General features: G+C 50.8%; 1 protein-coding gene across 1 annotated transcript in view; it reads left to right on the plus strand.

Moving 5' to 3' along the window:
* The window catches only part of LOC144601224 (uncharacterized), a 39,988-nt gene that overhangs the window by 17,755 nt on the left and 4,269 nt on the right, over positions 1-17,964 (plus strand). The window contains 2 exon segments of the mRNA XM_078413201.1: positions 8,182-9,486; positions 9,489-9,701. Of these exon segments, the coding sequence (XP_078269327.1) occupies positions 8,182-9,486; positions 9,489-9,701 (1,518 nt within the window).

Consider the following 17,964-nt stretch of genomic DNA (forward strand, 5'->3'; position numbering starts at 1 on the left):
GTCACCCATTTCTTCTCTCCTGAGATGCTGCCTGATCTGCAGAGTTACTCCAGCATTTTGTTAAATAAATACCTTTGATTTGTACCAGCATCTTCAGTTATTTTCTTACATAACTAAAAAGGCAATACGGGGAGAAAAGGTGAGGTACGAAAGTAAGCTAGCCAATAATATAAAGGAGGATAGCAAAAGCTTCTTTAGATACATGAAGAGGAAAAAAAGAGTTAAGGCAAATGTGGGTCCCTTGAAGACAGAAGCAGATGAATTTATTATGGGGAACAAGGAAATGGCAGACGGGTTGAACCGGTACTTTGGATCTGTCTTCACTAAGGAAGACACAAACAATCTCCCAAATGTTCTAGTGGCCAGAGATCCTAGGGTGATGGAGGAACTGAAGGAAATTCTCATTAGGCAGGAAATAGTGTTGGCTAGACTGATGGGACTGAAGGCTGATAAATCCCCAGGGCCTGAAGGTCTGCATCCCAAGGTACTTAAGGAGGTGACACTAGAAATCTTGGACGCATTGGTGATCATTTTCCAATGTTCTATAGATTCAGGATCAGTGCCTGTGGATTGGAGGGTAGCTAATGTTATCCCACTTTTTAATAAAGGAGGGAGAGAGAAAACAGGAAATTATAGACCAGTTAGTCTGACATTGGTGATGGGGAGTCAATTATAAAAGACGAAATTGAGAAGCATTTAGATAGCAGTAAGAGGATCGGTCCGAGTCAGACAATAGACACTAGGTGCAGGAGTAGGCCATTCGTCCCTCCGAGCCAGCATCGCCATTCAATGTGATCATGGCTGATCATTCTCAATCAGTACCCCGTTCTACCTTCTCCTCATACCCCCTGACTCCACTATCCTTAAGAGCTCTATCTAGCTCTCTCTTGAATGCATTCAGAGAATTGGCCTCCACTGCCTTCTGAGGCAGAGAATTCCACAGATTCACAACTCTCTGACTGGAAAAGTTTTTCCTCATCTCCGTTCTAAATGGCCTACCTCTTATTCTTAAACTGGCCCCTGGTTTTATGGATTATGGTCAGCATGGATTTACGAAGGGGAAATCATGCTTGACTAATCTTCGGGAAATTTTTGAGAATATAACTAGGAAAATTGACAGAGGAGAGCCGATGAATGTAGTGTACCTTGATTTTCAGAAAGCCTTCGACAAGGTCCCACATAGGAGATTAGTGGGCAAAATTATAGCACATGGTATTGGGGGTAGGGTACTGACATGGATAGAAAATTGGTTGGCAGACAGAAAGCAAAGAGTGGGGATAAATGGGTCCCTTTCAGAATGGCAGGCAGTGACTAGTGGGGTACCGCAAGGCTCGGTGCTGGGACTGCAGCTATTTACAATATACATTAATTACTTGGATGAAGGGATTAAATTTGCAGCTGATACAAAGCTGGGTGGCAGTGTGAACTGTGAGGAAGATGCTGAGGTTGCAGGGTGACTTGGACAGGTTGTGTGAATAGGCGGATGCATGGCAGATGCAGTTTAATGTGGATAAATGTGAGGTTATCCACTTTGGTGGTAAGAACAGGAAGGAGAATTATTATCTGAATGGTGTCAAGTTAGGAAAAGGGGAAGTACAACGAGATCTGGGTGTCCTAGTGCATCAGTCACTGAAAGGAATCTGCAGGTACAGCAGGCAGTGAAGAAAGCCAATGGAATGTTGACCTTCATAACAAGAGTTGAGTATAGGAGCAAAGAGGTCCTTCTGCAGTTGTACAGGGCCCTAATGAGACCACACCTGGAGTATTGTGTGCAGTTTTGGTCTCTAAACTTGAAGGACATTCTTACTGTTGAAGGAGTGCAGCATAGGTTCACAAGGTTAATTCCCGGAACGGCGGGACTGTCATACATTCAAAGACTGGAGCAACTGGGCTTGTATACTCTGGAATTTAGAAGGATGAGAGGGGATCTTATTGAAAGATCCTTAAGGGATTGGACACATTAGAGGCAGGAACTATGTTCCCGAGGTGGCCAATTCTCTGGGTGTTTTCAAGAGAGAGTTAGGTAGAGCTCTTAATGATAGCGGAGTCAGGGGATATGGGGAGAAGCCAGTAACGGGGTCTCTCCATTCACGGCAACGGCGCCTAAACCCTGCAGGAGGGGAACACAGAGGGTCAACAAGCTGGCAAACAGGACATTACTAACATGTGAACATCACTAGGGGTGTAGGGGGGAGTGGGGGTCAGGAGTGAGGGGGGGAGTGGGGTAGGGATTACTGTTCCGTGAACCGAGATACCCATGTCAGGGGTTATGGGGAGAAGGCAGGAGAATGGGGTTAGAAGGGAGAGATAGATTGTCCATGATTGAATGGCGGAGTAGACTTGATGGGCCGAATGGCATAATTCAGCTCCTGTCACTTATGGCCTTATACAGTGAGAAACCTTGTCTTCGCGCTGGAGTCACAAGTCTTGCGCTCAGCAATTCCCTTTATCCCGTATCCGTACACAGCGGACGGATCAATTGTAATCGTGTGTTGCCTTTCTGCTGACTGGATTAGCACGCAACAAAAAAGCTTTTCACTGCAATTCGATTTATTCACAAAATGCTGGAGTAACTCAGCAGGTCAGGCAGCATCTCGGGAGAGAAGGAATGGGTGACGTTTTCACTGCACCTCGGTACACGTGACAATAAACTAAACTCAACCCTCCCGCCGCCAGGGGCGCTGCGGCCGACTGACCAGATACGCTGCACTGCGGCCTCCCGCCACCAGGGGGCGCTGCACTCGTAAGACCAGAGGGCGCCCAGACCTTCCCTCCCCCATTCACTCACATCCCACTCCTCGGCCGCAGGATCACCCTCGGGAAAGGACGTAGGGAGTGGCGTAAAGGACGCGGGGCCAAGCAGCAGCGGCGGCGGCCACTGTTCCCCACCTGAACTCCCGGCGCTGAGGGAGCAGAGGGCCTGGCCCCGTCGGCCTCACTGACGCACTGGCCCGCCTCACGTGACCGGGGACCAGGTCCCACCCCTACCCACTGATGGACAGCGCCACCGGCCAATGGGAGCGAGTCCAGCCTCCCCGGCTCGGACGTCACAAAGGACCAGGACCCCTCCCTGCGTCCGACAATCAGAGCCGCGTCCCTGCCGTAGAAAAGCACGTTCTATAGGTTGAGCCGCAGCCCCGCCCCTCGGACAGACAGCGCCGTCCGCCAATCGCTGCCGTCAATCCCGCCTCAGCAACGGTTGCCGCGGCACGGCCGACCAATCAGGGGCCACGTCCCCCCCTCGCCACCACCACCCCCCCTCCCAAGGACCCAGAAGCTGCAGTCGTGCGTGGGGCTTGACGTGGTTCCTGGATGATCGGCGACCCCAGGTCGGTGCGGTCCCCCCCCTCACCCACTCACCTCCCCTCCCTCTACCCCCTCCCCTCTATTCCCCCTCCCCTCTACTCCCACTCCCTCTACCCCCCTCCCTCTCCTACCCCACCCCTCAACCCCCCTCCCTCTCCCCCCCCCACGCTTCTACCGTCCTCCCCCTTACCCCCTCAGGGAGTACCGGCCTCGCCTCACGGGGGGGGGGGGGGGGGGGGGGGGTCGTCAGACAGCATCTGTGGAGAAGAAAGACACAAAGGACTATAGGGTGTAAGCTGCAGGGAGAGGTTGAGCAGGCTGGGTCTCTATTCCATGAAGCGCAGGAGGATGAGGGGTGATCTTATAGAGGTGTATAAAATCATGAGAGGAATTGATCGGGTGGACGCACGGAGTCTCTTGCCCGGAGTAGGAGAATCGAGGACCAACGGACATGGGTTTAAGGTGAAGGGGAAAAGATTGGACATGGATAGGACAGGTTTGGAGGATATGGACCAAGCGCAGGCAAGTGGTTCGAGTGTAGCTGGGACATATTGGCCAGTGTGGGCGAGTTGGGCCAAAGGGCCTGTTTCCACGCTGTATCACTCTATGACACTATGACAAAGTGCTGGAGTAACTCAGCGGGTCAGGCAGCATCTGTGGAGAAGATTTACGCACAAAGTGCTGGGGTAATTCAGCGGGAGGGGGACAGGCAGCATCTGTGGAGAAGATAGACACAAGTGCTGGAGTAACTCAGCGCAACATGCAGCATCTGCGGAGAAAAGGAATGGGTAACTTTTTGGGTCTAGACCCTTCTGCAGTTTAGTTTAATAATAATAATATTCATTTATTGTCATTGCAACGAGTACAACGAAATTAAAAAATAGTCAATCCTGACGGTGCGTAAAAACATATATGCAATAAATGCAAAAACAAATAAATACAATTATATTAAGTACAAAAGTTTTTAACAGTGTTGCCTAGTGCAGAAGGTAGTGTTCAGTTCTCGTATGGCCCTGGGGTAAAAACTGTTCTTAAGTCTGTTTGTTTGGGATTTGATCGACCTGAAACGTCGACCAGAGGGCAGATGAACAAACAGACGGTGGCCGGGGTGGGATGGATCTTTTATTATTTTGCCTGCTCTACTGAGGCAGCGTAGGCTGAACAGGTGCTCCAGGGAGGGCAGTGAGCAGCCGATGATCTTCTGGGCCGTCGTGATGACCCTCTGAAGGGCCTTCCTGTCCTTTTCTGAGCAGCTGGCATACCATGTGGTTATACAGTATGCCAGCACACTCTCGATGGAGCAGCGATAGAAGGACATCATGAGCTTCTCCTGCAGGTTGGTTTTCCTGAGGAAGTGGAGTCTCTCCTGTGCCTTCTTCACTGTGGTGATGGTGTTGGTAGACCAGGTAAGATCCTCTGCGATGTGCGTACCCAGGAACCTGAAAGCGGGTACCCTTTCCACACAGACCCCATTGATGTAGAGTGGGTCGTATTCTGCACTGGTTTTCCTGAAGTCAATTATAAGTTCCTTTGTTTTGGAGGAGTTCAGGACAAGATTGTTCACTGAACACCATGCTGCCAGCCTTTGGATTTCATCCCTATAGGCTGTCTCATCTCCTCCTGAGATGAGTCCAACCACAGTCGTGTCATCCGCGAACTTGATGATGGTGTTGGTGGGATGGGTGGAGGCGCAGTCGTGAGTGTAGAGGGAGTAAAGGATGGGGCTCAACACACAGCCCTGTGGTGAGCCGGTGCTCAGTGTAATGGTGGAGGAGAGGTGAGGGCCTATTTTGACGGTCTGGGGGCGGTTGGTCAGGAAGTCCTTGATCCATTGGCAGATGGTTTGGGAAAATCCAAGGTCAGAAAGTTTGGTGACCAGTCTGCTCGGGATGACCGTGTTAAAGGCAGAGCTGAAGTCGAGGAAGAGCATCCTCACATAGCTCCCCTGGTGTTCAAGGTGGGTCAGTGCAGTGTGAAGAGCAGTGTCGATGGCATCCCCTGTAGACCTATTTGCTCTGTAGGCAAACTGGTATGGGTCGAAGGTGGGTGGGAGGCTGGCTTTGATGTGCTGCAGGACCAGTCTCTCGAAGCACTTTGTGATGACCGGTGTGAGTGCTACCGGATGGTAGTCGTTAAGGCCGCTGATGACAGACTTTTTCGGCAGTGGGATGATTGTGGCGGACTTCAGGCAGGGAGGGATGGTGGATTTTAAAAGGGACAGGTTGAAGATTTTTGTGAAGACCTCAGATAATTGGTCTGCACATTCCCTCAGCACTCTGCCCGTCACACCATCGGGGCCTGCAGCTTTCCTGGGATTCACTGCTCTGAGCACGCGCTTAACATCATACTCCTGCACAGTGAAGGTGTTGCTGTCAGGTGCTGGAGAGGGTATTATGTCTGCCACTGCAGCTTTCACCTCGAAACGAGCAAAGAAACAGTTAAGTTCCTCTGCCAGCGAGGCGTCGCCGTCGGCAGTCGTGCGGTTGCTGGTCTTGTAGTTGGTGATGTGCTGGATGCCTTGCCATACCCGCCGTGGGTCATTGTTGGTAAAGTGGTCCTCAATCTTCCTCTTGTAGGACGCTTTGGCATCCTTGATGCCTCTCTTCAGGTTGGTTCTAGCAGCACTGTATAGAGCTCTATCACTAGACCTGAAGGCAGTGTTACGGTCCTTGAGGAGAGACCTGACATCCTTTGTCATCCAGGGCTTCTGATTGGGTTACAACCGGATACGTTTGTCGACGGTGACATTGTCAACACAGCTTTGGATGTGGCAGAGTACAGTTGATGTATACTCCTCCAAGTCCTGATCCTCAAAAATATCCCAGTTGGTCCTTTCGAAGCAATCCTGCAGCTGTGAGGAAGCTCCTTCAGGCCATGTCTTAACAGTCTTTATGGTGACTGGAGCTTTCCTTCTGAGTGGGGTGTATGCTGGAGTTAAGAATATGGACAGGTGATCTGACTGCCCCAGGTGTGGTAGTGGTGCTGACCTGAAACCCTTCTTAATATTTGAATAAACCTTGTCTAGTGTGTTTTTCCCCCTGGTAGCACATCTTATGTGTTGTTCACGTTTCGGGAGAACTGACTTTAGGTCTGCATGATTGAAGTCCCCGGCTATGATGTGGGCTGCTTCTGGATATGTGCTCTGTTGTGAGTTTATTGCACCGAGCAGGTAGCCTAAAGCTGTGCTAGTGTTAGCATTCGGTGGGATGTAGACTGCTGTTACTATAACCCCTGTAAATTCACGAGGAAGGTAAAAAGGCCTGCATTTAACTGTTAGGAACTCCAGATCAGGAGAACAATGGCTATCCATGATTTGGATGTTAGTGCACCAGTTGTTGTGCACGTAAATGCATAACCCCCCCCCCCTTGCTCTTACCGGAGTCGATGTTTCTGTCCCAGCGAAACGCTGTACGCCCGGCTAGCTCAATGGCTCCGTCTGGGATAAGTGGATGAAGCCATGTCTCTGTTACTAAGAGAATGCAACAGTCCTCCACGAGTTTGTTTGCTGATATCTGTAGTTTTAATTCGTCCATTTTGTTGATGATGGATCTGGCGTTGGTGAGAAACATGCTAGGTAGCGGTGGTTTGTGTGGCTGTCTCTTTAGCTTGGCAAGTATACCGGACCGGCGTCCTCGCTTTTGCTTCCTGTTTCTCCTCCGCCTGCGACGCCTGTTCACGCCGACAACTATCCACGGAGAGCCCGGTGTCCTGGCTATCTCCTCCGGTATATTTCGTGGGTGTAGCAATTCGCTCGTAAGGTCCCGATTGCACTGGAATCCTATGATCAAAAGATCCTTGCAGTTGTAAGTAGGATTTGCCTGATTTGCATGACTAAAATTGACTAACAGACATAACACAGATAACACACATAAAAAGCACCGAAAGGGAGAGCTGTGAGCCGCTGCGTCTGTGCGCGCCGCCATCTTCCGCCTTAGTTTAGAGATGCAGCGTGGAAGACAATAGACAATAGACAATAGGTGCAGGAGTAGGCCATTCAGCCCTTCGAGCCAGCACCGCCATTCAAGGCGATCATGGCTGATCACTCTCAATCAGTACCCCGTTCCTGCCTTCTCCCCATACCCCCTCACTCCGCTATCCTTAAGAGCTCTATCCAGCTCTCTCTTGAAAGCTTCCAACGAACTGGCCTCCACTGCCTTCTGAGGCAGAGAATTCCACACCTTCACCACTCTGACTGAAAAAGTTCTTCCTCATCTCCGTTCTAAATGGCCTACCCCTTATTCTTAAACTGTGGCCCCTTGTTCTGGACTCCCCCAACATTGGGAACATGTTTCCTGCCTCTAATGTGTCCAATCCCCTAATTATCTTATATGTTTCAATAAGATCCCCCCTCATCCTTCTAAATTCCAGTGTATACAAGCCCAATCGCTCCAGCCTTTCAACATACGGCAGGTCTTTCGGTCCACGGAATCCGCGCCAACCAGCGATTACCCCTTATACTAGCACTATCCCACACACGTTAGGGACAATTTAACAATTTTACAGAGGCCGCTTAATCTACAAACCTGAACGTCTTTGAAATGTTGGAGGAAAACAGAGCACCCGGAGAAAACCCACACAGGTCAAGGGAAGAACATACAAACTCCTTACAGACAGCATCCGTAGTTAGGATGGAACCTGTACTGCTGTGCCACACTGCTGCCCAGAATTGTATAATGGTTTCCTCTGCCATAAACACCCCCATTCATGTATTAGTAATGCCTTGTTTGCCAGCTTGTTGACCCTCTGTATTCCTCTCTTGAAGGGTTTAGGAGCGATTGCTGTGGACGGAGAGACGGGGACGTGAGCGGCCATTGAGGGCGGCCAGGGTGCTGGTGAGCCCCCCCCCCCCCCCATCTGCTCAGTGTGTGGGCTGAGCTTCGGTGGAGGACCACATGATGGACCCCTACAAGAAGCGTTATGAGTGCGACGAGTGTGGCAAGGCCTGGCAGAGCCCGAGCCTGCTGGAGACCCACCAGCGGGTGCACACGGGAGAACGCCCTTTCGACTGCTTGGAGTGCGGCAAGAGCTTCACCCGCTACGCGAGCCTGCTGCGGCACAACCGCGTGCACTCCGACGAGAGGCCCTTTGGCTGCTCCGACTGCGGCAAGAGCTTCAAGACGGCGAATCACCTGAAGAACCACCGGCGGGTGCACACGGGCGAGAAGCCCTTCACCTGCATCACCTGCGGCAAGAGCTTTGCCCGGTCGTGGGTACTACAGCGGCATCGGCGAGAGCACAGCAGTGAGAGGCCCTTCACCTGCAGCGACTGCGGCAAGGGCTTCATCCAGTCCTCCAAGCTGCGGGAGCACCAGCGCATCCACACTGGCGAGCGCCCCTACATCTGTGCCCAGTGTGGCAAGGGTTTCACCCGCTCTGACAGTCTACAGGAGCACCAGCGCATCCACACCGGCGAGCGCCCCTTTTCCTGCGCCCAGTGTGGCAAAGGGTTCATCAACTCCTCCAAGCTGCTGATTCACCAGCGGGTACACAGCAGTGACCGGCCCTTCACCTGCTCCGACTGCGGCAAGGGCTTCAAGTCGCAATCTGGGTTGAAGGTGCATTGGCGCCTGCACACCGGGGAGCTCCCCTACACCTGCAGTGACTGCGGCAAGGGCTTCACCCGCAACAACAGCCTGCTGAAGCACCGGCACACCCACACCAGCGAGCGCCCCTTCACCTGCGCCCAGTGCGGCAAGGGCTTCACCCGCTCTGACGGCCTGCTGGAGCACCAGCGCATCCACACCGGCGAGCGCCCCTTCACCTGCGCCCAGTGCGGCAAGGGCTTCACCCAATCCTCCAACATGCTGAGCCACCAGCGGGTGCACAGCGGTGAGCGGCCCTTCACCTGCTCCGACTGCGGCAAGAGCTTCAAGTCGAAGCAGGAGTTGAAGGTGCACTGGCGCCTGCACACTGGGGAGCGGCCGTACGTCTGCAGCGACTGTGGCAAGGGCTTCAGCCGCTCCTCCAAGCTGCTGAGGCACCGGCGGGTGCACGCAGGCGAGCGCCCCTACATCTGTGCCCAGTGCGGCAAGGGCTTCACCCAGTCCTCCAAGCTGCGGGAGCACCAGCACATCCACACCAGCGAGCGCCCCTTCACCTGCACCCAGTGTGGCAAGGGCTTCACCTGCTCCTCCAACCTGCTGAGGCACCAGCAGGTGCACGCTGGCGACCGACCCATCCCCAGCCCGTGAGTGGCGAGCACTTTGCCGTGGCCTCCCACGCTCTGTCCGGTGGCCAGACCTACGACTGCCAGTCCTGCGGTGAGGCGTTTGATAGCTCGCAGGGGCTGCGGCAGCACCGGCGGGCCCATGCTGGCGAGCGGCTCCTCCCACCGTGGCAAGCGGTTCAAGAGCGCACGGGGGCTTGGGGAGCACCAGCGGATACACACCGGAGAGAGATCCTTTGAGTGCACTGTGTGGCAAGGGTTTCCCTCGCATGTCCAGCCTGTGGCAACACCAGAAAACCCACAGTGGTGAGCATCCCTTCACCTGCCCGCTGTATGGCAAGGCCTTTGCCCCCTCCTCCAGCCTGCTGGCACACTGCGCTGTGGAACTGTATGCAATACTCCAAATGCTACCTGACCAATGTCCCTTAAAGCTGCACGTATACATTCCTCTCTCCTTATCTCACACCCTTATATCTGCTTGTTTTCTCTCGTCTCTGTCGCTCACTCTACCCATCTGCCAATCACCCCGTCAGCTGGTAACAAAGTGTCAGTCTGAAGAAAGGTCCCGACCCGAAACATCACCTCTCCAGCAGGCAGTGAAGAAAGCCAATGGAATGTTGGCCTTCGTAACAAGAGGAGTTGAGTATAGGAGCAAAGAGGTCCTTCTACAGTTGTAGCGGGCCCTGGTGAGACCGCACCTGGAGTACTGTGTGCAGTTTTGGTCTCCAAATTTGAGGAAGGATATTCTTGCTATGGAGGGCGTGCAGCGTAGGTTCACTAGGTTAATTCCCGGAATGGCGGGACTGTCGTATGTTGAAAGGCTGGAGCGATTGGGCTTGTATACACTGGAATTTAGAAGGATGAGGGGGGATCTTATTGAAACATATAAGATAATTAGGGTATTGGACACATTAGAAGCAGGAAACATGTTCCCAATGTTGGGGGAGTCCAGAACAAGGGGCCACAGTTTAAGACTAAGGGGTAGGCCATTTAGAACGGAGATGAGGAAGAACTTTTTCAGTCAGAGAGTGGTGAAGGTGTGGAATTCTCTGCCTCAGAAGGCAGTGGAGGCCAGTTCGTTGGATGCTTTCAAGAGAGAGCTGGATAGAGCTCTTAAGGATAGCGGAGTGAGGGGGTATGGGGAGAAGGCAGGAACGGGGTACTGATTGAGAGTGATCAGCCATGATCGCATTGAATGGCGGTGCTGGCTCGAAGGGCTGAATGGCCTACTCCTGCACCTATTGTCTATTGTCCATGTTCTCCACAGATGCTGCCTGACCCGCCGAGTTACTCCAGCACTCTGTGAAACGTCCATCTATCCATGTTCTCCACAGATGCTGCCTGACCCGCCGAGTTACTGCCGCACTTCGTGTTAGAGTCATAGAGTGATACAGCATGGAAACAGGTCATTCGGCCCAACTTGCCCACACCGGTCATGTCCCAGCTACACTAGTCCCACCTGCCTACGTTTGGTAGATATCCCTTCAAGCTTGTCCTATCCATGTACCTGTCTATAACTGTTTCTTAAACATTGGGATCATCCCAGCCTCAACTACCTCGCCTGGCAGCTCGTTCCATACACCCACCTCCCTCAGCTATGTCCACCTATCACTTCTGAAGAAGTGTCCCAACCCGAAACGTCACCCATTCCTTCTCTCCAGAGATGCTGCCTGTCCCGCTGAGTTACTCCAGCATTTTGTGTCCATCGATCACTTACCAGGCTTTGTCCAGCCCCCATCTCTTTTCCAGCTTCCTCCCCCCACCCTCTCCGATAAGTCCTGACTCAAAATGTAATCTGTCCATTCCCTCTAAAGCTGTGGAGGAACACAGTGGATCAGGCCGTACCTGTGGAGGGAAGGGAATCTAAGTCGACCACTCCCACCTCTCCTTCCCAACTTTCTCCACCCGCCACACCAAGCAGTCTGAAGAAGGGTCCTGACCTAGAATGTTGCCTGTCCGTGCTTTCCAGATGTGCAAGTTACTCCGGAGATTGTGTCTCTTTGTAAACCAGTATCTGATGTTCCTTGTATAAGAAAATAACTGCAGATGCTGGTACAAATCGATTTATTCACAAAATGCTGGAGTAACTCAGCAGGTCAGGCAGCATCCCGGGAGATGAGTCTGAAGAAGGGTCTCGACCCGAAACGTCACCCATTCCTTCTCTCCCGGGATGCTGCCTGACCTGCTGAGTTACTCCATCATTTTGTGAATAAATCTGCTGTTCCTTGTACCTGGACTAGGCGTGCATTTCACCCGACAGTTGCACACGGTCCGCCAAGGCCTGCTGGATCCCCCGGTTGCCAACCATTTTAACTCCCCTTCCCACTCCCGCATGGCTGATCTTTCTGTCCTTGGCCTCCTCCATTGCCAGAGTGAGGTGAAACGCAAACTGGAGCAGCTCATAGCACACAGATCATTGAATTCTCCAAATTAAGGACAGGTCAGCCATCCGTGGAGGGAACCGGATGGAGAGGTCTTCCTAATATCAGCCCTCCTTGGCCCTGTCGAGGAGCAGACAATCAACAGTACCACCATTTTCTCATTCATTCTGTACCCAAGTGAAAATGTAAAATGTGGGTGGGTCAAGCTGCCCACAGCCGACTGCTCACAGTCCCAGCTGGCTGCGACTGGCCCCAAAACTTAAAGGCATTTTAAAGAAAGTCTTGATGCATTTGTGCATTACGTAACAAATAAAGCAAGTTTCTCCTGACCTCTTTGGAATGCTACAGAATTCATGTTGTGCTATCATAATGAAAGAAGATGCCAGCCATCTCCAGCAATGATAAGAAATAATTCTTGCCTCCATGCATATCTGTAGCCATGGGGCAGTCGGACACCTCCCCACTACTTTAAAGATAGTTCCTGCAGTTGGGAACATCGTTTGGCCGCTGTTATATTTTATTTGTTTAATGGATGAATGAATTAATTATGAATGAATAAGTTTATTGGCCAAGTATGTACACATACAAGGAATGTGCCTTGATGCTCCACTCGCAAGTAACAACATGAACATACAGTAAACAATTAAGAATAAAGCATAAAACTTTAAAACATTAAGAGTACAACATTGCGGTTTAAACATGTGAAATAAACCAGAGCAAAAAGAGACACAGACTTTTGGTTATTGAGTAGAGCTACTACTCACGGAAAAAAAGCTGCATTTATGTCTGGCTGTGGCTGCTTTGCCAGTCCGGAGTCGCCTTCCAGAGGGATGTGCTTCAAAGTGTTTGTGGCCAGGGTGAGAGGGGTCAGAGATGATCTTACCTGCTCGCTTCCTGGCCCTTGCAATGTACAGTTCGTCAATGGGGAGGGGGGAAGGTTGCAGCCAACAACCTTCTCAGCTGATCGAACGATTAGTTGCAGCCTCCGGATGTCGTGCTTGGTGGCTGAGCCAAACCAGACCGTGATGGAGAAGGTGAGGACGGACTACAATGGCAGTATAGAATTGGACTGGAAGTTGACGAGAGAGGGTCTGGTCTAGCGGGGTCTTTGCCGTCTGTATGGGATGGAGGTCTTGTGGGCATGTCAACAGCGGATTGTGGGAGGGCATTCCAGAGGGAAATTGCTTCAGGGAAAGAAGACTTGATGTAGGGAGTAGATATGTGTTGTTGAACTACAAGTTGCTTGTTGCGGCTTCTTCTGGATCTTGTTGTTTTCTCTTTCACATATAAGTCAGCGTCGAGGTCGATGTCCTTGTTGACCTTGTGAAGGGGAGTCAATCTGAGCATCTGGTTTCAAGGGAGTCCCAGTTTAAGTCGGTGAGCATTTTGGTTATACTGGATTGTCGTCTGAAGTACCCGTACACAAACCCGGCTGCTCTTCATTGAACATTTCCTTTCTTTATTTTTTGTTGAGTAGCCTTCTTGCTTCTAATAAAGTGCTACTCCTTTATTGGAAGGGTTGTCACCTTTAGTTCTATCTTCAGTGGCCATCAGAGGAGTTGTTGGCGAGGATTCACATCCCAGAGCCTACCTGCACCATGCAGCGGCTTTGAAGCAATTTGGAGGAGGTTATCTTGTGCTGGATGTGTTGTTAATAAAATGATTAAATGCACAATTTTTTTTTTGTAAATTAGGCGCAAATAATAATTTAATATTTAAAGTCTGCATCTCTGGAGGTATTTCGTGAGGTCCATCAAATGATCTTGTGACTCCAGCTACCTAACCCAGTAAAACAGCTTTTGTCCTCTTACCTCTTGTACCACTGCAATGAACACAGACTATTTCAAATTCAATGGAGAAATAATGTGCTGGTGTTTATTTTGGGCTCCCACTGGATTTTTCATTTGGATAGGTGCAGCGAGCCCCTGAAAACTGATCTTTAATTCTCGGGAGATTCGGGGAATTCTTGACAACCCATGAGATGCTTCCTTAGTTCAAGAAAGAAGCTTGGCGAGGAAATGCAGTGATAGGGGCACAGGGACAAGGAGTGAAATGTTGACGGGGACGCAAGTAAATCTCGACCCGAAACGTCACCCATTCCTTCTCTCCCGAGATGCTGCCTGACCTGCTGAGTTACTCCAGCATTTTGTGAATAAATCGATTTGTACCAGCATCTGCAGTTATTTTCTTATAAATCAAACAGAATGCGTGTCCTGGGAAACGAAATTAATTTGATCCGACATCAATTTTAAAAAGCACTCAGTAATGTCTGTCTGTTAATCTGCTGCGTGTATACTTGTTCCTGCCAATCGCATCCGCCAATCCCGCTTTAGCAACGGTTGCCACGGCGCGGCCGGCCATTCAGGGTCCACGTGTGTCCCGTCCCCCCCAGGCCACAGAAGCTGCAGAGGCTGCAAACCTGAGACAAAACCTCAGGGGCCCAGACCACACAATGCTGGAGTGACTCAATGGGACAGACAGCATCTCTGGAGAGAAACATTTTTCTTTTTTTTTGTTGTTGTATATTCATAAAGAGCATTGTCTGGTCCACGCCCATTTTTTAAATATAAAAAGAACAGCTTTCATTCAATTATAAAAAATAATTAATGAATAAGTTTAATTAAATTTAAATGCCACACACGTGGCCGAAAAACATGAAAAGTTTATGCCATCTGAAAACCACTGCTTTGATTATATTCATTTTCATGTCAAAAGCTAGCTTTATTGTACCTTGCTTTTCACCAAATATGAATTCACTAAACTGTAATTTTTAATGAATAAAGAACGAATTAATTGGCCACACACGTGACCAGGTGGTTACATGTAATATAATAAATATAATATTCATTTATTGTCATTGCAACGAGTACAACGAAATTAAAAAATAGCCAATCCTGACGGTGCGTAAAAACATATATGCAATAAATGCAAAAACAAATAAATACAATTATATTAAGTACAAAAGATTTTTTTAAACAGTGTTGCCTAGTGCAGAAGGTAGTGTTCAGTTCTCGTATGGCCCTGGGGTAAAAACTGTTCTTAAGTCTGTTTGTTTGGGATTTGATCGACCTGAAACGTCGACCAGAGGGCAGATGAACAAACAGACGGTGGCCGGGGTGGGATGGATCTTTTATTATTTTGCCTGCTCTACTGAGGCAGCGTAGGCTGAACAGGTGCTCCAGGGAGGGCAGTGAGCAGCCGATGATCTTCTGGGCCGTCGTGATGACCCTCTGAAGGGCCTTCCTGTCCTTTTCTGAGCAGCTGGCATACCATGTGGTTATACAGTATGCCAGCACACTCTCGATGGAGCAGCGATAGAAGGACATCATGAGCTTCTCCTGCAGGTTGGTTTTCCTGAGGATCCTCAGGAAGTGGAGTCTCTGCTGTGCCTTCTTTACTGTGGTGATGGTGATGGTGTTGGTAGACCAGGTAAGATCCTCTGCGATGTGCGTACCCAGGAACCTGAAAGCGGGTACCCTTTCCACACAGACCCCATTGATGTAGAGTGGGTCGTATTCTACACTGGTTTTCCTGAAGTCAATTATAAGTTCCTTTGTTTTGGAGGAGTTCAGGACAAGATTGTTCACTGAACACCATGCTGCCAGCCTTTGGATTTCATCCCTATAGGCTGTCTCATCTCCTCCTGAGATGAGTCCAACCACAGTCGTGTCATCCGCGAACTTGATGATGGTGTTGGTGGGATGGGTGGGGGCGCAGTCGTGAGTGTAGAGGGAGTAAAGGATGGGGCTCAACACACAGCCCTGTGGTGAGCCGGTGCTCAGTGTAATGGTGGAGGAGAGGTGAGGGCCTATTTTGACGGTCTGGGGGCGGTTGGTCAGGAAGTCCTTGATCCATTGGCAGATGGTGACTGGAGCTTTCCTCCTGAGTGGGGTGTATGCTGGAGTTAAGAATATGGACAGGTGATCTGACTGCCCCAGGTGTGGTAGTGGTGCTGACCTGAAACCCTTCTTAATATTTGAATAAACCTTGTCTAGTGTGTTTTTCCCCCTGGTAGCACATCTTATGTGTTGTTCAAGTTTCGGGAGAACTGACTTTAGGTCTGCATGATTGAAGTCCCCGGCTATGATGTGGGCTGCTGCTGGATATGTGCTCTGTTGTGAGTTTATTGCACCGAGCAGGTAGCCTAAAGCTGTGCTAGCGTTAGCATTCGGTGGGATGTAAACTGCTGTTACTATAACCCCTGTAAATTCACGAGGAAGGTAAAAAGGCTTGCATTTAACTGTTAGGAACTCCAGATCAGGAGAACAATGGCTATCCATGATTTGGATGTTAGTGCACCAGTTGTTGTGCACGTAAATGCATAACCCCCCCCCCCCCCCCCCTTGCTCTTACCGGAGTCGATGTTTCTGTCCCAACGAAACGCTGTACGCCCGGCTAGCTCAATGGCTCCGTCTGGGATAAGTGGATGAAGCCATGTCTCTGTTACTAAGAGAATGCAACAGTCCTCCACGAGTTTGTTTGCTGATATCTGTAGTTTTAGTTCGTCCATTTTGTTGATGATGGATCTGGCGTTGGTGAGAAACATGCTGGGTAGCGGTGGTTTGTGTGGATGTCTCTTTAGCTTGGCAAGTATACCGGACCGGCGTCCTCGCTTTTGCTTCCTGTTTCTCCTCCGCCTGCGACGCCTGTTCGCTCCGACGACTATCCACGGAGAGCCCGGTGTCCTGGCTATCTCTTCCGGTATATTTCGCGGGTGTGGAAATTCGCGCATAAGGTCCCGATTGCACTGGAATCCTATGATCAGAAGATCCTTGCGGTTGTAAGTAGGATTTGCCTGATTTGCATGACTAAAATTGACTAACAGACATAACACAGATAACACACATAAAACGCACCGAAAGGGAGAGCTGTGAGCCGCTGCGTCCGTGCGCGCCGCCATCTTGCCGCCATCTTGACATTCATGGTCAAATGTGTGACAAGGCAATCCATGAATGCACTGTTTATACCCATCATTGCTCCTCTTCCTGACCAGATTACTCCAGCACTTTTGTGTCTATCTTCTCCACAGATGCTGCCTGACCCACTGAGTTACTCCAGCACTTTGTCATAGAGCATTACAGTGTGGAAACGGGCCCTTTGGCCTAACTCGCCCACACCGACCAACATGTCCCCTGTACACTAGTCCCACTTGCCCACGTTTGGTCCATATCCCTCCAAACCTGCCCTATCCATGTACCTGTCAACTGTTTCTTAAACGATGGGATAGTCCCAGCCTCAACTGCATCATCTGGCAGCCCATTCCATACACCCACCACCTTTTGTGTAAAAAAGTTACCCCTCAGATTCCTATTAAATCTTTTCCCCTTCACCTTGAACACATGTCCCCTCGTCCTCGATTCAACAGACAGAGTTCAACAGACAGAGCTTTATTTGTCATTCGGTACCAAGGTACCGAACGAAACTACATAGCAGTCACACACAAAAAAAAAAGAACACAAGACACATGACCCCAACACAAACGTCCATCACAGTGACTCCAAACACCCCCTCACTGTGATGGAGGCAACAAAACTTCCACTCTCTTCCCCACGCCCACGGACAGACAGCTCGTACCCGACCGACCCGCACAGTCCCCGCAAGAGGATGGAAGTCCCCGCGGCCGAGCCGCACCGGGCGATGTTAGGCCCCGCGGCCAAGCCGCACCGGGCGATGTTAAGTCCAGCGGCCGAGCCGCACCAGCGATGTTAGGCCCCGCGGCTGAGCCGCGCCGGGCGATGTTAGGCCCCGCGGCCGAACCGCACCGGGCACTGTTAAGTCCAGTGGCCGAGCCGCACCGGGCGATGGAAGGCCCCGCGGCCGAGCAGCACCCCGCGCCGTGAGGAAGAGACCTAAAAGAGAAAGGTTTCCCCCACCCCCCCACCCACACCACCACCCACCTACCCACACCACCACCCCCCACACATACACAACCAAAAAAAACCAAAAACCATCCCAACACCGACACACAACAAAAAAAAAAGGAAAAAAGACGAACAGACTGCTAGCGAGCCGCAGCCATTAGGCGCCGCCACTTCCGCCTACTCAGGGTAAGATACTCTGTGCATCTAACCGATATATTCCTCTCATGATTTTGTAACGGCTGCGGCTCTC

The sequence above is a fragment of the Rhinoraja longicauda genome, chromosome 16, assembly GCF_053455715.1.
Source record: "Rhinoraja longicauda isolate Sanriku21f chromosome 16, sRhiLon1.1, whole genome shotgun sequence".
Classification (NCBI taxonomy): Eukaryota; Metazoa; Chordata; class Chondrichthyes; order Rajiformes; family Arhynchobatidae; genus Rhinoraja; species Rhinoraja longicauda.